The sequence below is a fragment of the Alligator mississippiensis genome, chromosome 7 (genome assembly GCF_030867095.1).
Source record: "Alligator mississippiensis isolate rAllMis1 chromosome 7, rAllMis1, whole genome shotgun sequence".
Classification (NCBI taxonomy): Eukaryota; Metazoa; Chordata; order Crocodylia; family Alligatoridae; genus Alligator; species Alligator mississippiensis.
Window position 1 is genome coordinate 83,952,720 of NC_081830.1, and position 25,444 is coordinate 83,978,163.

Consider the following 25,444-nt stretch of genomic DNA (forward strand, 5'->3'; position numbering starts at 1 on the left):
ACGATACCGATCATCCAAATATTCAGGGCCATTTTAATTTTTATCAAGCGTGGCCGCCCAGTTTGCTCGCTGTCCTCGGCTTCCGGAGCGAGCCCTGCGGGGAGGGCGGCCGTCCCAGTTTTCTGCTGCTCCATCCTCTAGCAAGACGAAACCCGACCCCTTTTTTTTTACACCCTCTTTCTCTTCTAGCAGAAGGCGTCATCACTCGAGGACACCCCGACCGTCCTCTCACGACGGACGCGGGGCGGGCTGAGGGGAGGCAGAGGCCGGGTGGGGACAGAGCCGAGCCAGAGCTCGGCCTGTTTCCACAGGCGGTGCAAAGCAGTGGGGTGCCCCAGCCCCCCTGGCTCTGCCCCCGCCCCTGCAGAACGTTCGAGACCCGGCGGGGGGGCGGAGCCAGCGGTCCACGCGGGGGCTGCTGGGAGCTGTAGTTCCCACCCGCGGGAGAGAACTCCCCCTCCCGTCAGCCCCGGCGGGCGCTGCCGCCGCGCGCAGGCGCAGTGCGGACGCCGGCACCGCTATAAGGCTGTGGTTTGGCTGCGGGGCGGCGGAGTGCAGCAGCTGGCGCCGGGCTGAGGTAGGAGGCGGCCCCGCTCCCGGTGCAGCGCGGCCTCCGGGCTTCGGCGCCAGGAGCGAGGCGGGGCCCGGCCTAGCTTGCCGCCGAGACGCGGGTGGTGATTGGAGGGGTCATGCGGGGACCTGACAGGATGGGGCCTAAAATGGTGTTTGGGGGCCGCAGGCCTCCGTGGGGGGAGGGGGTGCTGGCCCCTCCGTTACGTCATGTCCCTGCTGGGGTGGGGGTGGCGCCGCATCCCGTCCCGGGGTCATCCCAGGCGAGGCGCAGGTGGTCTCGCGAGCCGCCAGGACGGGGTTTCAAGTTGCTCGAGCGCTTGTTGTTGGATCAGATTTTATATCTATATTTTTTTTTTGTCCTCTCTTTTTTTTTTTTTTTTTTAGATTTTCCTGAGGTGCCAATCCACGGGTAAACCCTGGCGTTGACGGCAGGAGAAGATGAAAGACATCGACATAGGAAAAGAGTACGTCATACCCAGCCCGGGGTACAGGAGCGCGCGGGAGAGAGCCGGCTCCGAGGAGCCGGACGAGCTGAAACTCCAGCAAGCTAAACACAAGGTCGGTGCGTGCGCTGTCCCCTTCCTCTTCTCCTCCAGCCCTTTATTTCTGTGTCCCTGTGCACCTGCTTATTAACCTGTTTGCAGCAGCCCTTATCTTGCCATCAACTTGTTACCTTTGAAGGTCAATGTGAAATGTGCTGCTTTAGGGGTCGCTGCAAAGGGAGACGCGTACCGGCGACCGGTAGGAGGGAAGAACGGCACGGCACCGACGGGAGCGGGCGGGATTTTCTCAACCAGTATTAGGAAGTATCAAAAGGCTGGAGGCAGCTTTTTATAAACGGTGAGGGACTGCCCGAATGATGGGGGTAGAAAAAGAAAAGGGAAACCTGCAAGCGCAGATCAGATTCGGCCTCTTAGGCAGAAATGACATGAAAACAAGCAGGTTGTCATTCATTGTGCTGTGGATCGGCAGCTTTTTTTTAAAGGCTTCTTTAAGCATGTACAGGGTTTGTTAAAATTATTTTCATTGAGTCGTCTTGGTACGTGTAATTTCTGCTACTTGGAAGCACACACAAAAATGGTCTTATTTAGTACCGTGCAAACAGATAAGGCTTATGTCGGTGTAGTGTAAAGAAGTCAGTTTTGACGTTGCTGCTGCACCAGTTTTCAACAGTCTTGTTTGGATGATTGAGTCGGGCTAGTCTCAGCCAGGCGGCCTTAACCAGGGCAGAAATGCACTGAAAGGGAAATAAGGGTGTGGGGAAAACTCGGTCTTAAGAGGCACTTGCCTTGTACAGCCTTTGGCCCAGAACCAGCACTTTGTCAGCTTGTATTACGGATATTTGGATTTTGTCTTGCTGTGTGCTTTTTGTCTCTTAGATTTTCTTTCTTCTGAGAGTTGTTTCCAAATTGCCCAGGAAACAAAATAATCAACCTTTTTTATTTGTTTTGTTCAAACAAATAAAATTGCATGCATGCCTTGTTCGTGGTTTTGGTACTCCTTTTTCTGTATTGGCTCACAGTGTAAGACACTTATAAACGTAGTGATTTAAGGCTCCAGTCATAGTAAACATCTTGCACAAATCAGCTGTGTGGATTTCTTTGGCTCAAGATAACCCATTGCTTTCACCATACTTCAAAATGCAGTTTTCTTCCATACAAAAAAAACAAAACCCCAAACCCGGTAAAACTATTCTAAATTGTCTGATCACAAGCATGCTGTGTCTGAGGTATCATTAAATAAGATGAACCAAGAAAAATTCTCCAGCCGAACGGCTTTGCCACTGGCAGTGGTGCACTGCCGGAGTCTGGGATGTTGCAGTGTTTGTGCTGCAGCAGGGCAGACCGAGCACAGCTGGTGCTCGCAGTCATTGCAGGGCTGTCTTTGCTTCTCTACAGCGCTCCGTGACTCAGCAGGCTATCGGTGACAGCCGCTGTTCAGGGTGAGCGAGAACATCTGATTTCTGCTTCTTTAATATAGGCTGTTGATACTGAATCAGGGCCCCTCTGGAGTCATAGTGCAGCTTCTTAGCATCATATGTTACACTGGGATTGGCTTGCTACTCTGTGTGTTGTCCAGTAGCAGCTGTTTCCTGTGAGATTGCTGGTAACAACAGTGTTGCCATTGGTGGAGAGCCTTGTTTTCTAGCCAGTAGCATCTGAGCATAGCTGTTAGCTATAGCATGATGGCTCTTTTTGATTGGCTTGCATCTGGAGGTTGTGCTTATACACAATACAAATTCTGCAATGAGCTTGTTAAAGCTGCTTGGGAATGTGCTGCTGTTTACTTGCAAATGGGTGTTCCGTGCAGTGAGCATAGTACAGCTCCTCACTTCATAGTAGGTCGGGTCGGAAGGGACCTGAGCAGATCTAGTCTGACCCCCTGCTGTGGCAGGAAAGAATACTGGGGTCAAACAACCCTGGCCAGGTGTTCATCCAGCCTCCTCTTAAAGACCCCCAGGGGAGGAGCCAGCACCACTTCGCTTGGAAGTTGGTTCCAGATCGTAGCCGCCCTGACAGTGAAGTAGCGCGTCCTGATGTCCCTCTGCCAGCTTGTGACCATTATATCTTGTCACTCCTCACAGTGCTCAGGGGAACAGGGACTCCCCCAATGCCTGCTGGTCCCCTCGGACTAGTTTGTAAACGGCCACTAGATTCCCCCCCTCCCCTCCCCCCCCCCCCCCCTCCCTCAGCCTTCTCTTGTGGAGGCTGAACAGGTTCAGGTCCCTTAGCCTTTCCTCATAGGGTGTGCCCTGCTGCCCCCTGATCATGCAGGTGGCCCTCCTCTGGGCCCTCTCAATGCTGTCCACATCTCTCCTGAAATGTGGCGCCCAGAACTGGGCGCAGTACTCCAAATGCAGCCTGACCAGTGTCGCATAGAGGGGGAGGATCTCCTTCCTGGACCTGCTTGAGATGCATCTGTGGATGCATGACAAGGTACGGTTGGCCTTCCTGACCGTGTCCCCACACTGCCGGCCCATGTTCATTTTGGCATCAATAATGACTCCCAGATCCTTTTCTGCCTCTGCACTGACGAGAAGGGAGTTCCCCAGTCTGTAGGGCTGCTGCTGGTTCTTCCTCCCCAGGTGCAGCACCCTGCACTTTTCAGTGTTGAAACCCATCCTGTTCTCATCCACCCACCCCTGTAACCTGTCTAAGTCTGATTGCAGCCTATTCCTTCTTTCCAGCGTGCCCACTTCCCCCCACATCTTGGTGTCCTATGCAAATTTGAACAGGGTGCACTTTACCCCTGTGTCCAAGTCGCTGATGAAGATGTTGAGTAGTGCGGGCCCAAGGACCGAGCCCTGGGGGACCCCACTGCCCACATCCCTCCAGGTTGAATAAGACCCGTCCACCACCACTCTCTGGGTGCGGTCCTCCAGCCAGTTAGTGACCCATCTGACTGGGTAGGCATCGACACCACAGTGTCGGCACTCGAATGTCTCTTGAATTGATTTGTAGTGCTGGGTTTCAAATTACCCTGTAGGGCAATAAGAGAAGAACTAAGTTTCATGGCCATTTGTATAGAAACCTTTTGCATCGCTCTGTCCTAACCTGTACCTGGTTCCAATTAGATGCCCAAATTTTTGGACAGTAGGGTATCTGGAACTTGGGAGTGGAGTGAAGGGAAGCTGGGTATGGGTCTCCATACCAAAAAGATTTGATTTACAGAAATGTCTGTAATCATGAGACCCGCAGTATGTAAATTACCCAACTAATTGGGTTTATTGTTAATAACTGGATATTTGCTCTCTTAGTAATCAAAGGTCTTAACTATTTAAAAAGAAAAAAAATTGTTTACTTTTTTTAAACATTTGCCTCCTAACCAGCAGTACTTGGAAGTCCCCTTTCAACTAGTGCTAATAAGTATCTTTACTGTTTGAGACTATTGGTAGAGAGCATTTTATATACTACTGAGCACTGTTTAAATACAGAGCAGGTAACCTACACAAGAGTAAGCGGCTTTATAGTATTTGTATGGTAGGATAAATCTTTCTATTACCAGCAAGACACGCTAGGGGCTTTTTTGCTGCCTTACTCTAAGGGCACAAACAGATGTGTCCCCATAAAAATTTATGGTGGCACCTGGGCAACAAGTTGTGAGCAGATACTACCTAGTCCTTTGTTTTGCTAGAAGGGCACTATATGTGCTCTGGGCATGGGTGTGGGCAGCACTTTAATTAGAGTGACTCTTTTGCATGTGTGAGCGTCCCTGTGCTTCAAAATGGTGGCAAGAGCGTATGAACTAAAGCTTGTTTGAGCTCAAGTGAGTTTGTGTTCTAGTTCAAGTGCTGCTGTTTTGAAGCATGGGGACGCGGATGCATGAGATGCAGCAGGCTGCTGGAGCAGGCAATTGTTTAATTGATTAATCAAATCTGCTCTGACATGCTGGAGTTCCAGCACGTGGGAGCAGCCGTGGTGCTCATGTATAGGCACAGTAAGTGCCCAGAAATGTTACAGTGACCAAAGGTAGTTGGTTTGATGCCTTTTAAATGCAGCCACACTTACTTGCATATTGCATGTTAACAGAACCCCCTTGCAGGGGATTCCTGTAGCATGTGTAGCGAGGTTCCATACCCTGACTTGGTGTGCATGTCAGCAAGTGAGAACCTGCATGGGGGTTCACCTGCTTGCAGACCCACACTGGGAATCCCAACCCACCCCCCACAGGGGATTCCCATGGCCTGCGTATCTTGTTGCTGCACCCCAAGTGGAGGCATGGAGCCTGGGGCTGTTTGTTCTGCAAGATTGGACTCCTGAAGTCACAAGAGCGGGGGGGCCTACCCTGTGGGACAGCAGCCCCAGTGATGGCTTTGGATGCCAGTGAAGTGGATTAGATGAGCCAGGCCGCATCTTGGCACAGCTGATTCCTCTCCAAAGATGCCCTTTGCTCATAAGTAAAGAGGGAAATAGGGGAGTTTAATCTTGCTGTGCTTGAAGCTCAAAAAGGGTTGTGCTGCCTTTCTTCTGGAAGGTGGGGGAGGCCCTCTGTGTGTTTGTCTCTACCTCCTCTGTGCAAGAGAGGTGCCTGGACTCTTGCTTTTGAGCAGGGCTGTCATGGCATTGGCCTAGCCAGTAATACTTTTAAAATCTATTTTAGGTCCTTTTGGGCTAAAAAAAAGCAGAGTCTATGCTCCTTTTTCCTTGGTAAATGGGGGGGAGGGGGGGGGAAAAAAAAATAAAAAAATCTTGTGGCCAAACTCAGGAGCTACTGCACAGCCAAGACTCCATGTATTCTGTATCCGTCCCATTTTTGTGCTTGGAGGGGAGGGTGTTCTGTTGCTCTTGTTAGGGTGTCTCAGTCTTGCAAGTTTATTCTGTTTGCCCTCTGTGCCAACCAACTTGCCCCTCAAAACAACTGTTCTTCAGTTTTTATCATTTGGGGATAACAGTTGCTGGGTGAGTTGCTCTTGCTGAAAGCTAGGGGTAGTTGACTGCTAAGACTGCTCAACACCAGCACTGGTACAGAAAGATGCTAATTGCCTTTTAAGAACATGGTGTGTTACCAGAAATAAGATTCCTGGAATCTTGCTTCAAAGTACCTTGCAAAACAAAGAAGATTTAATTTGAGGTTTTCTGGTACCTGAGGGAAGTGTTTGTAATAGAAACTTGGATCTGGGAAATCAACTTCTGGGAATCAAAAATTCAAGGCATATAATTTCACTGCAAGTCTTAATGTACCAAGGTGGATAAATGTCTTTGGTAATAAATTACATGTGTACTTGTACCATGCTTGAATTTTAAAAGCTTTGCTAAAGAAACCTCTTTAAAAAGCAGGATATTAAGGATACATTCAGAATTTACATTGATTCTGTGTCGGGAGATGCTGTACTAATTGGCACTATCTACTTGATGCTTCATTTCCAGATAAAGGATGCTGCTCTTCTGATGCTAACAGATACAATTGGCGTGGTCCACCCAAACAATTAATACTGATGCAAAGATGCATCCTCTTAAATGGCTTTGCTTCACCTAATGTATCTCTTATTGTAATGCATGAGTTACTATCCTTTGTTCTCAAACTGCTGTGCTTGCTGTGACTTAGTGCTATAAAGCAGAGCAGTTTTTGCCAGCTGTCTTTCCTTAACTGGAATATCAATGGGAATTGTGTGTCCTGAGGACAGGGTAGACTGTGTTAATAAAAACTACTGCAAAAAAAAAAAAAATACAAGGAAGGGGAAGAAATTTTATCCCGTAAAAACAAACAACTTTTTGTTAAGTTTTCACCTCTGTTTTGTAGAATGGCAGAGCTCGATACGGTATGGGACGGCCAGGGTGAAGGAGAGCTGTTGCCCTTCATCAGTGTAGACCATGTGAAGAAGGAACACCTTGACAGGCTGGACACTAAGTCAGCTGCCCCAGGCAGTTTATGCCCCAGGGTACTTAAGGAGCTGGCAAACATCGTAGCTCAGCCCCTGGCACAGAGCTTCGAGAACTGGTGCTCAGGCGAAGTGCCCAGAGATTGGAAGAAGGCCAATGTGGTGCCTATCTTCAAAAAAGGGAGGAAAGTAGATCTGGGGAAGTACAGGCCCATTGGCCTGACCTCCATCCCTGGGAAGATCTTGGCGAAAATCAAAGGCTATTTTTGACAAACTGGCTGAGGGCAACTTCTTGAGGGATAGCCAGCATGGGTTTGTTGCGGGTAGGCCTTGCCTGACCAATCTCATCTCCTTCTACGACCAGGTGTCATATCACCTGGACAAAGGAGAAGAGATGGCCATCGTATCTCTTTTAAAAAAAGCTTTCTATCTGGTATCCCACTCTATCGTCTTGTAGACAAACTGGCCAACTACGGCCTCGGCTACATCACAGTTCGCTGGTTTGGGAATTGGGTATGACCTCGAAGCCAGAGAGTGGCAGTTGACGGAAGTCAGTCATTGCGGTGCACCATGACCAGTGTGGTCCTCCAAGGGTCCGTCATTGGGCCTATCCTTTTTCACATCTTCCTTAATGATGTGGACATTGGTGTCAGAAGTGGACTGGCCTTATTCACTGATGACACCAAACTTTAGGGTAAAGCATCCACACCCAAGGACAGGATGGTGATCCAGGCAGACCTTGACAGGTTCGGAAAATGGGTGGATGAAAACCTGATGGCCTTCAACACTGAAAAATGCAAGGCTCTCCATTGTGGGAAGAAAAACCTGCAGCATGCTTATAGGCTTGGCAGTGCTACACTCCCTAGCACCACGGCCAAAAGGGACTTGGGGGTCATGATTGACCACAGGATGAATGAGCCACCAGTGTGATGTTGCAGCTGGTAAAGCGACCAAAACTCTGGCTTGCATCCATAGATGCTTCTCTAGCAAATCCCAGGATGTCATCCTCCCGCTGTACTCGGCCTTGGTGAGGCTGCAGCTGGAGTACTGCATCCAATTCTGGGCTCCATGATTCAGGAAGGATGTGGAGAAGCTTGAGAGAGTCCAGAGGAGAGCCACGCGCATGATTGGAGGTCAGGAAAACAGGCCTTATGATGAGAGGCTGAGAGCTATGGGACTCTCAGCCTGGAAAAGCGCAGGCTCAGGGGGCACCTGGTGGCTGCCTATAAATACATCAGAGGTGTGCATCAGGATCTGGGGGAATGCCTGTTCACCAGAGCACCCCAAGGGATGACAAGGTCAAACAATCACAAACTCCTCCAAGACAATTTCAGGCTGGACATAAGGAAGAACTTCTTCTTTACTGTCCAAGTCCCCGAGGTTTGGAATAGACGGCCAGCGGAGGTGGTTCAAGCACCTACTCTGGACTCCTTTAAGAGGCAAGTGGATGTTTATCTTGCTGGCATCCTGTGACACCCCCCCCCCCCCCCCCCCGACTTCCTGCCCCTGGGGCAGGGAGCTGGACTTGATGATCTTCCAAGGTCCCTTCCAGCCCTAATGTCCATGAAATGTGTGGTACCATAGGAGCTATTGAATGGCCTTTCTTAGAACAGTGTGCTGTCTTTTTTTTAGAACAGTGAAACATGATGCTCCTGACTTGAGCTGTTCCTAATTACCCAGTAATGGGGTCTGGGGTGTGCGGCATACCTGTGAAAGTACAGCAGTCTCGTCTTGGCTGGATACAGAGTGTGCTCCAGATACATCGGGCTTCCTCGCTATTGGAGCTGAACGTGACTCTCAAATTCATCACACCACGGTACCTGACAGTTGCTGCACCTATAAGGAATTGTTTTGAGCAGAGTGTGACTCATCAACTGAACCTGCTTAAAATAAACAGGAGAAATCAGTGTTATGTTGTTGAGCTCTTTATGGCAAGGCCTAGTAATTCTTGCTTTAACCCTAGTAATCCTTCTCTCGCCTTCTGAGAACGCTCGATCCTTCCTCTCGGGACACCCTCCCAAGTGCTGCCTTGGTGACTATACTTTCTGCCTAGATAAGATGCTGTCAGGTATTGCCTGGGTAGCACTTAATCTTCAAGCTTTGAAGACTTTTTAGGAAGGCTAGGATTCCTTACAATACTTGTTTTGTGGCCCTAAAACCAGGTGAGGGCCCCCTCTTTATAGGAAGGAAGCCTTCATTCTATGATTCTATAATTCTGTTATTGTAACCGTCTTGTGACCTAATGATGGCCATTCAACTTCACAATAGGGCTGTTCTGCAGACAGACTCCCAGTGCTGACTAGCCACTTGCCACTACCAGTCTTAAAGCCATGTCATTTAAACCTACTCTGAGCACAGCGCTGACTAGCAGTCAGCTATCAGATAGTAGGAAGACTTGCCTACCAGCACTAGGAGATCTACAAGTGAATTGCTGCTAGGGAAAATGCTGCTATATTCATCTTCTTAATCTCATGTATACCCAAACACTTCAGAAAAATCCTCATCCACATGTGGGCTCTAGGACTTGTTCCAAGTTCTCTTCTCTATACAAGAAAAAGCCATTCCTTCCCTTATGGATCCTGTTTCTTAATTTATGGGTAGCAACTTTTTTTTTAAAGCTTATTCTAGCAGATTAGTGATAGAAATGGGGCACAATGCCAGTGGAGCAGTTCATCAAGATAATTACCCAAATGTTCCAATTCAGTCTGCTTAACGGCCACTCAAGTGAGCAGATCCATCAACATTTGGCTGTGGTAGAGGCGATGAGCAGGGGCACAGCAAGCATGGCTGTGTTTACATACATGTAGTCTTGAAACTTGTTGCTGCTGCCAGCCTGTTCTGCTACATTTTACAACTGTGCTTAACAGCTTGAGGCACTTGCTTGTGCATGTAAAACCCTCTAATGTCTGAGGATATTTTTGTGCATTAACTCATCTTGGTGCAGGTAACAAGTTCAGGTATAAATAACTGTTCTAGTATTAAGCAGCTTTTCTTAACCTAAATTATAACAGATGAGTTTAATTTGGGTCATCATAAGAGTATTCTTTACGGGAAATGGTGTAAAACAGGGCTGTCCAACTGGCTGCCTGCAGGCAACATGCAGCCTGTGAAGAGTTTAAACTGCAGCCCCTGAGCTCCCACCCAGCCAGAGTATCCAGGCTTCTGCCTCCCTCTAGGCTTTGTTTGTTTTTGCTTATGCCCCAAGTGGTGCACCCCACTGCAACATGGCAAGGGAAGTGGAGTGTGAGCCTGGGGCTGCGCAGAAGGGAGGTGGGGAGCATCTGGGGCCCCCAGCTGCCTACAAGGTGGTGTAAAAGAGATTGAGCTCCAGTACACGAATGCTGTAGCGTGTACTCACTTCGAAGCAGGCATTTAAGCAATTGTTGACTCCTTTACTGAGGCATGCAGGAAAATGGGACTGATGTTGCAATCTTATATTAAGCATAAACCATGAGCTTGGTTTCGAATCTTATCAAGCAGTTGTGATCCCCATCTTACTGCATGGAGGTGTGATATAGGCAATTTACAGGACACCAAGCTGCTGGAGAAATACCATTGGCGCTGCCTGCAGAAGATCCTTCTAATCCAGTGGGAGGACAGATGCACCAACATTGGCGTCCTCTTGTGAGCAAATGCCACAAGCAACAAGATGATGATCTGACCTCAACTTTGCTGGGCCAGCCATGTCACGTGGATGTCTGACCCCAGACTCCTAAAGCAGGTGTAATTCTCCCAGCTCAGTTTAAGTGTATGCTCAAGAAGAGGGCAAAGGAAGCCTTTTAAGGATAACCTCAAGGCCAATTTGGGAGGGGGAAAAAAATGCAACATCATGTCATCAACTCATGGGAGGCCATTTGAAGCAGCCCTGGGTGATGGAGGAAGAGTCTGTTGCAAGGATCTCTCATGACGAGGCTGAGAACCTGGGACTAACACAGCTTTTTGCTGACTGAACCAAGAATCCAGAGCCACCCACCTTGCATGGAAATGTGTACCCGAGTTGCAATAATTGTTCCTCTAGGGCATTGATAGGCTGTCTTTTGGGCTGTGGGCCAGAACTGACTCCCATGTGGAGCAGAAATGGGCAAGCAAGTAGTAGGATCTAGCAGGCACCAAGATCTTCCTGTTGCTGCTGCTGCTTCCTGCCACAGTAGGGCAAGTGCTCACCATTCCTGCCTTAGGTCTGCAAGCCAAATCCAAGGGGGTCTGGAAGCCCCTGCCCTGTGGGATGCAGTGTCGGAGTTCTTGTGTTTTGGAAACTTGAAGGCATCATCATCTGCATTTTGCTGCTGCCACTGTGAATTCTGGGATTTAGACGTGCCATTCATGTACCCAAGTATGTTTTTGGATGTGAGGAATTTAAGCATTTACTACAATGTTTCACAAAGCTGCTGATTTAATAACCTTGTCCCTTGCAATTTTTCCTCTAAATGGGAGTAGCAAAAACTCTACCTCATGTGCCCCCCTGCTGGTAATTGCAGCATTTGGCCATACACATGCATTGAGGTGTTTTTGGAGGGATGACGTACTTCTGTGCTGCTGGTACTGCTGCTGGTATCCTAACACTGAGTAAATTGTTACAGTGTAGCAGTGCTGCTGATGCAGTACTGATTCTTCTGGATTCTCATTGCTTTACAACATTGGCCCAAATGACAAAATACATGTCACTTAAAATAGTCGCATATAGTGTTCTTCTGCAGCCTGGGAGGCAGGGGCTAGAACAGTACCTCTGTACCTATAGCCTATTTACTGGTCAAAGTAAGATGAAACTGAATCTGGGAAATACGTTGGTGCGTCCTGCCCTGGGAAACTGAAGGTGAACTGTGCACATGATGTTCTGCCAGCGGGTAGCACCTCCAAAATCCAGTTTCATGTTCACTGTTCTCGATGTGTTGGGTTGACTGCTATTGCAGCGGAGTTTGAATAGTGATGCACGGGGAATTTATATATTCAAGATCTTCCCATGTATATTAAAGCTAAAATCGGTGACGGGCTTCCCTTTGGTTACAGTCGAGTCATGGCTGGAAGGTGGGGATAAGGAAAAGTGTGTTGCATGTTCTGTCTTACTTGCAACTATATACCTGGGCCTCTGAGCACTCCTTCCCTAGCTAAGGCTGGGGTGGGGTGGGGTGGGGTGGGGGGGCAGTGCAACTAGGCTGTGGAAGAGATGAACTTGGAGTGAAGCTCAAAAGTGAGGATTACTAAAGCCAGGGACACCTGGGGAATGATCTTTTTAAAGTAAGTAGATGGGGTACTGGGTTTTTTTTTCTGTGTGGCCTGTGCATAGTGTTTTGTTCTGTGCCCCATTTTGGTGAGTCCATTCACTACATTCCTTGCCGCCCCCCATATGCTGATACTTGCCTTTCACATAATACACTGACATCATAATAGATAGGAAGCCAACTCTTCTCTCCTCCCCCCCCTCCCCCCATCTCTTTTCCCTGTTCATAGAGGGTTGACTAGATATCTTGGAGTATGCGGGGGGAGGGGGGGGGGCAAGCTTTGAAGAAAAATCTTAATTTAAATCATCTTTCAAGTGTCCAACTCTTGATTCTTGTGACTCCCTAAAATTAGTGAAACAAAGCAGCTTTTTGCTCCCAATAATGGCACTGTCTAGTAGGGAGAGGGGAGTAAGATCCTGAGATGATTTGGATGGGTATTAAAATGATTGAGACCATTGGTCTATTCAGCTTCTGCACCACAGCAGTAAAAGTTGATCAGCTGTAGCCTTAGTTTACTGGAGCAAATGGTGCACAAGCAGAAGTTGCACCTTTTTTAATCCTTTCTGGGCTTCTGACATGGATTAGGATCACTTGTATCTATCATGGCTTGGGGCTGAAGGGTGGGGCATCCTGCATGTGGCACAAGATGTTTCATAAAAGGCTTCTTGGCATTATCTAGTCTGTACAGGGTTATGCATGTAAAACATGCCTCCTTAGAGCTCCATGGGTGGACTTAATGTTATTGGCCTTGAGTCTGTCAACATGATCTGAGCAGCTGGGTGCAGAGCAGCTGAATGCTGAGGAAGGGTGAAACCTCGGAGCAGCTGTGCAGTGCTTGTCACCACTAAATGGCAAACTTGTTGGATGTGAGGGCTTGTGCTCTCCGTAACTGTGCTAGTTTTAGCGGGGAGTTTCATGCAGAGGATCATTGGAGCAGGATCCCGGTGTTATGCAAAGCTCTTGCGTGGATTCTGGCCCCAGTGCTATAAACCCAGTAAAGAATCTTATCCAAACAGTGCTTCCAGCTAGGTATAACTCTTATCTGTATTACCTCAAGCCATGCACACCAGAATAAACCAGAAACAATTAGTCTTTGCCCGCAGGAGCTCAACTGTCTGAAGCTTGTGGACATCTGTGGCAAAAAAGCTTGCTCTGCTCTGTCCAGAAGCGTATGTTCACAGAAGAGTTGGCAGGAGTTGGAGGCTGATCCATGTTGCTCATCTTCCACAGGGATCCATTGATAAGGCAGCTGGATTGCACAGCTGAAGTGCTCCAGTCCAGAAATGCAGGTTGTTCTGTGTATCGCATTTGCCTCTGCTCCAAGGGCATTGTTGCCACATTAACTATTACATACCTGTGTAATTAGGGAATCAAGTACAGTGTGTTCTGCATGGCTTGTTCAGGAACTTGCATGCTGACCCAGGTACAGCAGGGTCTGGGCTCCCTTTTGGGTCAGGAAATTTTGGCAGCAGGGGAGCTGCCACCAAATTTTGGACCAGTGAGGAGCTCCATGGAATGAATGCCATGGCACTAATGGCTGCATGTGGCTTATGGGTCATAGCTTGACGACCCCTGAGCTAAATCATCCCGTGCTACATAAGCAGTTGGACAAGCCAGAAATCTTCATTCTTTGATTCTAGGAATGCAAGTACTACTTTGGCTGTCTACACTTGTGTGCTAAACTTGAAAAAGAGTACTATCATGGTGGGCATGCAAATTTTTCTTTCTCCCTCCCCCTAAAAGATTTTTCAACATTAGTCCAATCAAACCAGCTTCTTTCAGAATAGGTAGAGGTGCTATATTTTTTTTTGAAGTGAGGACTATTTCCATATCAAATAGGGAAGTTGCACTTCTAGCTGTTTTGAATGGTAGGATGGTACAAAAGAATTGCTTGTTTTTTGTTTTTTTTTTTTTTGTTTGTGCTGTAGAACTCGTATATTCTGTGTTATGGAAATGAGCTGTCTTTGTTCAGCTTGGGGCACAGTGTGGGGGAAGGTAAGGAGAAAAATGGGTCGTCTTAGGAAAATGGATATATAATTCTTAAAGGGGGAGGGGTGGGGGGGGAAATGGGAATTAAATTGGAAACTACACAGCAAATTCAGCTGTAGTAGTATGCTGCTGTGGTCCATCCTTGTGTTGAGCTGAATATGTAAGCATGCAAGGTTCTGAACCTGGAGGCACTTGTATTGCAGTTCTGGGTATTTGACTTTGAGACCAAGTTGTACGTTCAAATACTGTTGTGAATGGTGGGAGGAGGAGAGGAGACAGCTGACATCCTCCCATTATGAGACGGGTAAGTTTTTGATGTACAGATCGCTGCCTGAAGTCTCATGGTTCTTGTTTCCATATAGCACAAATTAATATTGTAGGCTTTTCCGAGAGCACTGGCAACTTGAGCACCTCCAGAACAATATTGCCTTTGATTTGGGTTGTGTGTTGTGGTTTTTGTTTGTTTGGTTTAGTTTATTTTGTTTGCTCGGTTTTTTAATAGCTGTAGCTTTGATACTACAGCCTTCAGACACTACCAAACTTCTAAAACCACGCTAACTCCTGGTGAGAACTGGCCAGATGTGTTACACCTAACTTTTGTTCTTATCCTAGGAAGTCGGACAAGAACACTGAAATACCTTTTGTTTGTAGGTGGTTTAAGTATAGGGTGGTATGTCTTTTTTTTTAAAGCAAGCTTGGATTTGCATGTCTTAACCTCTAATTTTGTTTTGTGCCAGTGGGTTTATAGCTTAAACTTCCATTTAACCAGCCTGAGAAAATGAGTAACTGCATGGAGGCCTTGCCTAATGAGATCCCAAGTAATGGCAATGTGTGAGGTATGACCATGGATGATTTGGGTTTTCATTTGATGTTTCTGAAAAGGCAAATAGATTCCCAAAAAGATGCATGTTCTGATTTTTGCCTCCAGGGCTCCAAGTAGATTACTTGGGGCTTGGGTAGAAGAGTTGCACTTATTTCTGGTTGGGTGGTACTCTGACCTGTTCAGTTTTGACTCCAGTGGTATGGTGGAAACTAACATGGACCGTGCTCATGTCAACTATTGTACCCTGCCTGGAGGGAAGAAGAAGAATAAGGTGTAGGAAACCCAGAGCTCTCACAGGGGCTGCCATGTGACTGCCAGGATGTTGGGACAGAGATAATCCACATAGTGAATCTTTGCCTCCTCTACTAAGGTGTAGACATATGCTCTTTCTAAGAACCACCAAAAAATAAATATGAATCTTTTATAGATTCATAGATGTTAGGGTCGGAAGGGACCTCAATAGATCATCGAGTCCGACCCCCTGCATAAGCAGGAAAGAGTGCTGGGTCTAGATGACCCCAGCTAGATACTTGTCTAACCTCCTCTTGAAGACCCCCAGGGTAGGGGAGAGCACCACCTCCCTTGGGAGCCCGTTCCAGACCTTGGCCAGTCGAACTGTGAAGAAGTTCTTCCTTATGTCCAGTCTAAATCTGCTCTCTACTAGCTTGTGGCCATTGTTTCTTGTAACCCCCAGGGGCTTCTTGGTGAATAAATCCTCACCAATTCCCTTCTGTGCCCCCGTGATGAACTTAAAGGCAGCCACAAGGTCGCCTCTCAACCTTCTCTTGCGGAGGCTGAAAAGGTCCAGTTTCTCTAGCCTCTCCTCGTAGGGCTTGGTCTGCAGGCCCTTGACCATACGAGTTGCCCTTCGCTGGACCCTCTCCAGGTTATCCATATCCTTCTTGAAGTGCGGCGCCCAGAATTGCACACAGTACTCCAACTGCGGTCTGACCAACGCCCTATAGAGGGGAAGTATCACCTCCCTGGACCTATTCGTCATGCATCTGCTGATGCATGATAAAGTGCCGTTGGCTTTTCTGATGGCTTCGTCACACTGCCGGCTCATGTTCATCTTGGAGTCCACTAGGACTCCAAGATCCCTTTCCACCTCTGTGCCACCCAGCAGGTCATTCCCTAGGCTATAGGTGTGCTGGACATTTTTTCCTCCCTAGGTGCAGCACTTTGCATTTCTCCTTGTTGAACTGCATCCTGTTGTTTTCTGCCCACTTGTCCAACCTATCCAGGTCTGCCTGCAGCTGTTCCCTGCCCTCCGGCGTGTCCACTTCTCCCATTGCATTGTAGACAGATAGCACTTTTTACTGACTATTGTCAGGGAGTATGTTTTTCTGAAAAGCAGGTGGAAAAGGAAAAAAAGCAGCAAGGAGATAGCCATCTAGTTCAGTTGGTTGGTGTGGTGCTAATCGCACCAAGGTCATGTGTTTGATTTCTGGTTGGGCAGATCTCTTGAGGTCCCCTTCTAGCTGTACTTTTTTTTCCCCTTCTATTAAACTAATCAAGCACATCCCTTTTTATTGCCCATTCTCTAATGAGATGTTTTTGTTTTCCAAAATTAGCCAGAACCTTTTTATAGGCCTGCTTGTGTGTGTGTGTGTGTGTGTGTGTGTGTGTGTGTGTGTGTGTGTGTTATATGTTTGCCCCTTCTGCAGGATTGCCCTGTAAAACTTACGGGTAGTCTGTTTTGTTTAAAAGCTCAAAATGCCTGGTTGTACTGTAAAGTCTTAAAACGCCAAAACACAATGCCAAAGAAACAGTGACCTTGTTCTGAAAATCAGTAGTCCTCATAGGAATGAGGCTAGCTGTCAAGTGGTCAGTACACAGTTGAGCAGAGCATTGTCACCTGATGTCTAAGCAGGAGCACAGTGTGACACCTTGCAGAGAGCTGTCTTGTCAGGGCTTTCTGGCCCAAGGGAGCCCTCCCACCCCAGCTACTTGCTGCTGCATTTCTCGGGTGTTGCCTGCCTGTAAAAAGCTGCTCAGTGCTTACCTCAAAAGTGTGCAGGGCCTTGTGGCCCCAGGCCAAGGAGGAAGGTAGCACAACTGGGACCAGTCTGCAGGCCTGGAAGGGATGGGAAGGCAGTGGGTTGGGATCTGTGCTGGGATGGGATCAGGTCAGGTCATGGGCTGGTGGTGGGCAGCAGGGTGCAGTTGGGGGTGTTGAGGATGAGTTAAATGATGAGACCACTGGGGTGTAGGCAGTATGGTGTAAAACCATTGCTGTAGGCAACCCAACATTATTATTAGTATTTCTGCAAACTTTTTTTTTACCGACAACCAACTTGCTTTAACTGTGGCTGGTGTTTTTAAGTCCTTAAATTTTGAATCTAGCCCTCCTAACTGCTATCTGAAGCCTGGTAGAAGTGTTACACTTATACTATATAAAACATGTTGGTGTTTTTTAAAAAAAAAAAAAAATCTTGGGTTGACAACCCTGGGCAGACTAAATTAATCAATCCATATTCTTTTGATACCAGATTATTTCTTGCAACTAATTCTACAAGGCTTTTACTGCTGGATAATCTTGGATCCAGGATGGCCCTGCCACTTGTTGGCACAGTAACCATTTGATAGAAATCTACTGGCCCAAAACATCCAGAAATACCTCTGTTCCTATATTATCTGGCTTGGTTTCACATACCATCCAACACCTAGTAATATCTGATTGCCCTTTTTCATAGGGATATGTAAACGCCAAGCATCTGTGCCGTGCTCTTGGAGAATGTCCTCCCTTCCTGTTCTGCAAATGCCAAATCTAATGGCGAGGAGCTGGAGTTCTGGGGCTGTGCTTGCTACTGCTCCAGTATGCTGGTGGTGGAAATCTTACAGCTATGGGGTGGGTCCTCCTTGGCTTAACTACTTCCCTTCTTGGTGGGGTTGAGCTGAGCAAGGCTTGCTTTTCCTTGGTAGCTTTTGAGCATACTGGGGCAATCCGTGTACAAATACAGTGCAACTTTGCAGTGTCCTACTTATCTTCATTTGGTTTTTTAGGGGGGTGGAGGAACTGCAACACATTGCAGGTGACATGAGGGGACTTGCCTCACCCCCTCTTTAGCAGTTTCTAGCTTTCCACAATGGTACCCATGCTGAATAAAAGTCTTCTATTACTAGTACAACTTAAGACTGTACTACCCTGTATTGTGGACTTTTTCTAATGCTAAGCTAGTTTGGTTTTATTTTTCTTGTGAGTGGTGGGACCTTTTTATGAATTTACAGTAAAATCTGATCCATGCAGGTGCAATGGCATCAGAAGTACTGTGACGAGTCCTGTATTGAACTGCACCTATTTACCTTTTAAAGATGCTTGAAAAATAGTCTGTGACCTGAATAATTGTAGAGAGAGACAGTGCTGTGCTCACACAGCAATGAGCAGTAACCTTAACAAATGACTTGCATAATACATGTTGTTCTCATTGGCTTGTAGGCTGCGAGAATGAATATAGAATGCATCTTGCTCTGCCCCGCACAATGCTTCCTGCATGCAAGATGCTCGTTGGTGCTCTGCGCACTGTTCTCATAAAGGTGTTGTGAAAAAGCAAAAAGTCAAAAGAGGACACTGTTCCTTACGTAGATTCTCCTGCTCCCTTTCAAGCGAACATCACTGTGTCATATTGCAATTAGCTTCAGTCAAACAGTTCATTTCCTCTGTCCGTGTGTCAGCTAAAACGCATGGTGAGGTAGGTTGTAAACGAGGGACATTTGCATAGACTCTGCCTGCTAAGGCTCCATTGGAGGCTGTCCAGGCGTTCTGAAGAGCTTGGTGCACTGCACCAAGTACACAGCTCAAAGTTTGAGGGCACCTTGCAGGCTCCCTTGCTGAGAGGACCCCTTATCTCTGGTCTGTTCTAATGAGTATAATCTCTACAACACACTTGCAAGAGGGGAAAACAAAACAAAAGAAGCCAGATATTGTTAGATGGAGCTATAGCATTTCTTGGCCCTCCACACATGCAGGTAAAAGCACAGTGGGGTAATATGTGATTCACGCAGTTGTGGTATGGCAGGAGGCACATGTTGCATCCTGTGCAGGGGGAACCTGATCCTGGGCTCCCCTGCACTGGCAAGAAACAAGTTCCCATGGGGGGGGGCACCCACTTCAGTTGAGGGTTTCCTAGCTGTGGGGCAGCCCCACACATCCTCAAGGAAGGGGATCTTGGCTTCCTTCTGCCCCCACTTTGTGGGTGTAATCCTCCAGCCCAGACAGGTTTCCTACTGCAGGGGCAACTTTTCTCCCCCACCCCAGGACTAAGGGAGAAGTCTTGCGCACAGATGTAGGTCATTTGCTGAAGTTGTAGGTTGTACAGCAGTGGCTTTTGAAATCCCCGAGTACTTCTGCTGATCATCCCAGGTCTGCAGCACTATCCTGCCCTGCATGTCTATAGTAGAGCTGGGAGAATTTTTCGGTGAAGAGGTGGCTTTTTGTTTTAGCTTCCCTCACTCCTTTTACATCCAATTTTAGTTTTGGTCAGTTGAAACACTGCTTGTAAATTTTAAGGCTAAATTTGGATAGTTTCAGGATGTTTAACAAACCTGCCAAAGGCTGCAGGGTGGGGAAGAAAGGTCTTTACCATGGCGCCAAGCTGGGGGGGGGAGCAGTTGATACACTTGGGGGGAGGGGGCATAGGGCTAGGATTTGGGGAGACCTCAACAAACTGGAGGGAAAAAGAAAGATCTCATGAGGATCAATAAAGACCAGTGCAAAGTCCTACACTGAAGAGGGAACAGTCCCCTGCACCAGTGCAGGCTGGGGCTGACTGCCTGGGCAGCAGCTCTGCAGAAAAGGACCTGGGGGTGACGGTGGACAGGAAGCTGAACATGAGCCAACTGTGCCCTTCTTGCAGAGAAGACTAACAGCATCCTGGGCTGCATTGGTAGGAGCATTGCCAGCAGAATGAGGTAAGTGATTATTCCTCTCTTTCTCTGGCACTAGTGAGACTACAGCTGGAGTTCTGTGTCCAGTTTTGGGGGGTGCCCTGACTGCAGGAAGGATATGGACAAATTGGAGAGAGTCCAGCAGAGGCTGCCCATAGAAGTGATGGGATCTCCATCCTTGGAGGCTTATTAAGACCTGACTAGGCAGCCTTGACTGGGACAATGTATTTGGGGTTGGTCCTGCTTGGAGCAGGAGGTTGGACTAGATGTAACCTCTTGAGGTCCCTTCCAACCCTACTGCTCTGTTTTTTATGATTTATGCTTAATACCCTAGCCATTTTGGAGACTCCACATGGATGTGGGAATCTTCTCTGTCCATTTTGGAGCAGGGGTTCAAACTGTGGCCTTCCACTGTTGGGGAAAGTGCTCTACCTGTTTATAGGGTATTCAGGCACTGAAGGGATTTGTTTTTGCTCCAATAGCTTTCTCCTTTTTTTTACTTAATGACTGAGCTTGCTTTGTGTAAGGGCAGCAGCTTGACCACCAATTTGTGAATCTAGTGCTTTAATTTGATTCAAGATTCCCTAAAACACAGCAGTTTCTGGTTGACTCAATACAGTTCTTGTTGGGGAGTGAAGAGGGAAGGGCAGGGGTGAAACACCTGTTTTGAGCGGCCCTAGCCAGTAAACCTCAGAGCAATTCTCCATCAAGTGCATTTGTCCCAGGAGAACTTGCAAGGAGCCTCTGTTTTCAGCCTCTCCAGGTGCCCCTGTTCTATAGCTTGAGCAACTCTCCAGTCTCTCAGCATCTGCCTGTTTTATTACGGTGAAGATAGTCTCATCTATCACTGGTCCTTCCTCATGACCTGACACTGCTGTTTAATGGGATGATCAAGAAAGCAAGTGACTTATTCTGTTTGACCCAAAACCCTGTATTCCCATCCTTTCTCATAGATCATGAAAGGTTCCAGAATGCGAAATATTCCATGGGATGGATGGCCAGAAGGCCAAGCACTTCTTGGCAAACAGCACGGTGCTGTTTTGGCTGCAAAAATATTATGTAAAAGGGCCTTGATTGCAGAACAGGACTACAATGTTTGTGTGCTATTATAGGAGTTGCTGCCAACAGCTTTTAACGTGGGTACACAACACTCTTGTTGAATTACAAGTACAGACATGACCTTGGAAGAGAATGGGAGGGATGGTGCTGCCGGGCAGGTACAGATAAAACTTCCCATAAACTCTGGATGAGGAAGCACATCTCAGCTGGGGAAAGGAGCAGCATGAATCGGCATGTAGAAGATGGAGGAAGGATTTTCCCCATCTTCCTTCTGGGCACAGGAGCCAAATTTTTTGGATAAATGCCAGTGTAATGAGGAAGGGTGTGATGGGCATCTATTTGCTAATATGATGTGTGTGATGTGCTGTTTACTCCTGAATTGGGTGAATGCAGATGGCTTTTAATAGCCTTAAAACCAAGGGCTGAGGACCCATTCCACCCTGTTCCTCCTAGCTGTGGCCTGGTACTACCATGATCTAGTAATAGCTATGGCACAGTACTGTTGTGATCTTGTAGCTGTCAGGATTTTAGTTCTGAATCTGTCTGGCTATCACTAATAAAGCACTTACTACTGTAACTACACAGTGTGCTCTACAGCATCACTACTATCAAGAATATTTCTTGGCATGGGTAAATTGATTGCTTATTTTCATAGCATTTTAAAAGCTAAAGGGCAAGTTCTATATTCATTTAGCCTAGGATGATACAGTGGGAAAATGGTGTGCTTAAGCTCTTTGGCATGGTATGGACCAGGGCCTTTAATCTCAATTCCAAATAAAGTCTCTTGCATTTTCTCAGCCCGTGGGTTGCGACCCAAAAGTGGGTCACGAAGAATATATGAAAGGGTCATGAACAAATTTTAAAAATGGATCAACAAACTCTTAAAAAACAGATTCTCCTTTTAAAGAAGAAAAACATGGGACATTGTGGCTTTTTCTCTTGTGGTCTGTTTGGGCTTCTGCCTGTTCCCTACACACACGCGCAGGCTGGGGTCTGGGGGCAGTGGGTTGGGGTCATCCATGCTTACAAATGGGTCCTGGTACAAAAAAAGGTCGAGAACCACTACTTACTCTAGTGCAGCAGTCTGGAGCCTTGGTAACCACTACATGTTCGTTATCTCTCCAGTGGGGAGAAGCTAGTAGTAACACCTATATTTAGGTTGCTTAACACCTTCAATCACAATATAGTTTTGGGAACTTTTCTTCACAAAACCCTCACACTTCTGTTATTTGTGCTAAGCCTTTCATTATTAAAGGGGTAGAATACCCTTGGAGTACAGAAATGTCTCCTCTTCATTCCATGACATTTCATACTTGGCTAAGATACAAACTGTTAACATGCGGTTCTTCTCATACTTATGCTTCTCAGCATTGCTGACTGTTCCAAGAGACAAGGATTTCTGGGGGTGTTGCCTTTATTGGATCAGCTGCCCAGTTGAGAGAGACTTTAATAAAAAAAAAAAAAAGCTCCAAGGCCAGCCTTGTATCTTTGCCAAAGGTTTGGGAAGGGGGAGGGTATGACTAGATGAAGGAACTGGGCTGAGCTGCATGTCCTGAAGTAGCACTTGGTCTGTGTCCTGGAGTAACACTTGAAGAAGGACCCTTTCAGCTGCAGCGGTGGGGAAGAGCTTAGCCTGCCCCATTTCCTTCTAACACACGGTGACTACATAGGAGATGGGGCCCAGGACCTATATCTGTTTCTGGGAAGATGGCTTTCTGCAACCATAGCAATGGGTTGCTTTGTCAGGGTGAGGGAAGAGGTCAGGCGAGAGGAAGAAGGTGATGGCTTGTTACAATTGTATGTAATAGAATTTTTTTTTTAACTCTTATTCTGGCTTTCTCCCTGTATTTTAAAATCCAAGGGAATTGCATTTACAGGTGCAATTAAATGTTAATTTAAGCACAATAAGTCAGAGCACAAATAAGTCTGGCCAACTTCTAAGCCCCTGGGGACTGTGCTGCACAGGCCTCACCAGTCAAACCACAGGCTGCCCGTGTGGCACTCCCCATCCACCACTATACTAGGCATTCCTGTACCCCTCACCCCTGTCCCCAGCTGCAACATGCAGGCATGCAAGCACAATCCATGCCCCTGCCCCCCCGCATTGTGTGCCTTTGCCAGCAGCCCCCCACCACTTCACCATACAGGTGCTGTGTGTAGCCCTATGCTCACACTTAGCACCCCACACTGCTCCTTGCATTGTCTTGCCCCTTGGGCAGAGGCAGGAAGGAGCGGCCGGAAGAGGAAAGATTCAGGCTGCTGCATTTAAAATGCCACTTTAAAGGTAATATATAATATAAGTAACAAATTATAGTTTTTTCTGGTTCATCATTTAACACACACTGTGTATATTGCCCCAATAATTACACGTGTATGCCCTTGACCTATGGGCCATGTTCTTCAGTAAATCAGCGGTTTTCAATCCGTGGTCCATGGACCCCCTAGGGGTCTGTGAAAGATGGCTGTGATCAAACAAAAGTACATGAATACCTACAAGTACAATTCAAAGGGGTCTGTACCTCCATTCAAAATTTCCAAAGGGGTCCACAAATGAAAAAGGTTGAAAACCACTACAGTAGATCTAAGGCAGGGGCAGGCAATTATTTTGGACGGAGTGCCGCTTACTGAGTTTTGGCAAGTCATTGAGGGCCGCATGACAGGCAGCCAGGGGCAGGTAAATATTATTTTTCTAAATTTTTTTAGGGGCCCCGCGGGCTGGATAAAATGGCCTGGCGGGCCACATCCGGCCCATGGGCCACGTTTTGCCCACCCTGATCTAAGGGATTGAAGTCCATCGTCTCATGTAGTCAGTATATGCCGTTTATTTGGAAAGTAAAATTAAGTGAACTGGGGGAGATCAACGCACCCTCAGTGCTAAAGGAGTCCAAAACATCCAACAACCTTGATATATTATCAACTAAACAATGGGAGTGGGGCATTGCCGCTCTTTGTCGATTTATTACTTTCTACGCGTGCAGTGTAAAGGTCTTGTGTACACTTGGAGACTTACTTTCTTGTCACTGAAACTGTTCTCTGTTCCCAATTTTTAATGCAGCACAGGAAACTTCAAGGTCCTTTCCAAGGTGGTGCTATAGCTATAAAATAGCATGTGCGTTGCTTCCTGGTGATTCACAAACATGGTATTTACAACCTGTCCACAGACTTCTCTTCACTCTGCCAACGTTGTGTGATTGTGTGATAGGCTCCTCTTGCTGCCTAAGGGGTTTTATCCGTGTGCTCCTCTGTGCGTCAAGAGGGGAGAGATTTTTTTCAAGAGCAGTTCCCTGTTCATTTGCCATTCAGTTTTTTCCACGTGGGCTGGAGAGATCCTGTTGAGTGGCAGTTCTCGTGAGCCAGATTGTTTGACTACTGTGTGTGTTGGGGAGAGAAATCTTTGGTCTATTTAAAATGTATCTTGTTGTTACGTGCTCATTCATATTCAAAAGCGTGTTCTATCAGGACACTGGGCAAACATCATGCCCAAGCTTTCTCTGCCAAACAGAGCTTTCTCATTTTCATCCAGATGGTTGAATTTTTCAGTGTTGGCTGTTAAGGATGGCATTGATTGGTTTTAAGACTTCCAGGAGTGCCTGGTCACTTGAGGTTTTTTTGGCAGGTTCAGCAGGAGAGCATTGCCTACAAAGAGGGAGTTGGTTTACATAAAGAGAACCTTTTAACCCAGCCTTCAGGTTGTATGTTGGACCCGCCACACATGTTGCTGTAATATCGTCCTGTCCTCCCCTTGTGCTCTCTCTGCTGCTTTGAGGCAGGGCCAATGCATCCCCCCTTCCTGTAAGTGCAGTCTCCCTTTGGGTGCTATTCAAGCAGGGAGAGATTTTTGTCCCCGTGTCCTTTGTGCGTGTGGCTAGTAGATAGAGACCTAATAATGTCATAACACTTGGACATAGATATCCATTAAACCTTTATCTCCCACAGGGTTCTGTACTTCTAACAAGGTTATGCAACTAAAGAGAACAGGGATCAAATGCTAACTCCAGATTTGGGCACTGAACACAGAGCCTTGTGCTCCAGAAGACTAGTAGGCAGTAATAGCCCAATGTTTGTAGCTTTGTCCTTTTCTGAGAAACTGGCTCAGTCACCAATAATCTTGATCAGGCAGTTAATGGGGGTAAACTAATATGTATTTGCGTATGAAGAGTGGGGAAGGGTTTTTGTTTGCGGTCAGGGACAGTTTTGATGCAAGTGTCCTCATTGAGCCTTGTGTGGGTGTACGTAGTATGTTGGCAGGCACCCTTACTGTATCCGATTTTCCAAGTAAAAGATTTTGTAAGGCCCACCACTGTTTTGGACCTCCAGAGTACTGATGCAGCCTTCTCTTGTATGAACTGAAGCTTGCATCTTCCCACAGGGCTGTGGAAATGTCTCTTGGCCAAGATAAGGGTGGTATAGTTGCCACTGAAACAGGGGCCAGTGCTACTTTGCGAAAGGGATTCCCAGCTGTTGGGAAGCCCCTATGAAAAGATGCACTAACTTTTGTTGGATGTCTCCTGACCTTGTCTTTACAAAACACCATTTTCTTTTACGTACAATACGTTTTACCTCTGAACTGTCACA

General features: G+C 47.1%; 1 protein-coding gene across 5 annotated transcripts in view; it reads left to right on the plus strand.

Moving 5' to 3' along the window:
- Window positions 1-471: 471 nt before the first annotated feature.
- ABCC5 (ATP binding cassette subfamily C member 5) overlaps window positions 472-25,444 on the plus strand; it is a 67,047-nt gene continuing 42,074 nt past the window's right edge. For all 5 annotated transcript variants that reach the window (XM_059731218.1, XM_059731219.1, XM_019496369.2 and 2 more), the window contains exons 1-2: window positions 472-577; window positions 958-1,131. In XM_059731218.1, coding sequence (XP_059587201.1) covers window positions 1,012-1,131 — 120 coding nt within the window. In that variant the 5' untranslated portion in view covers window positions 472-577; window positions 958-1,011. The remainder of the gene's footprint in view (window positions 578-957; window positions 1,132-25,444) is intronic.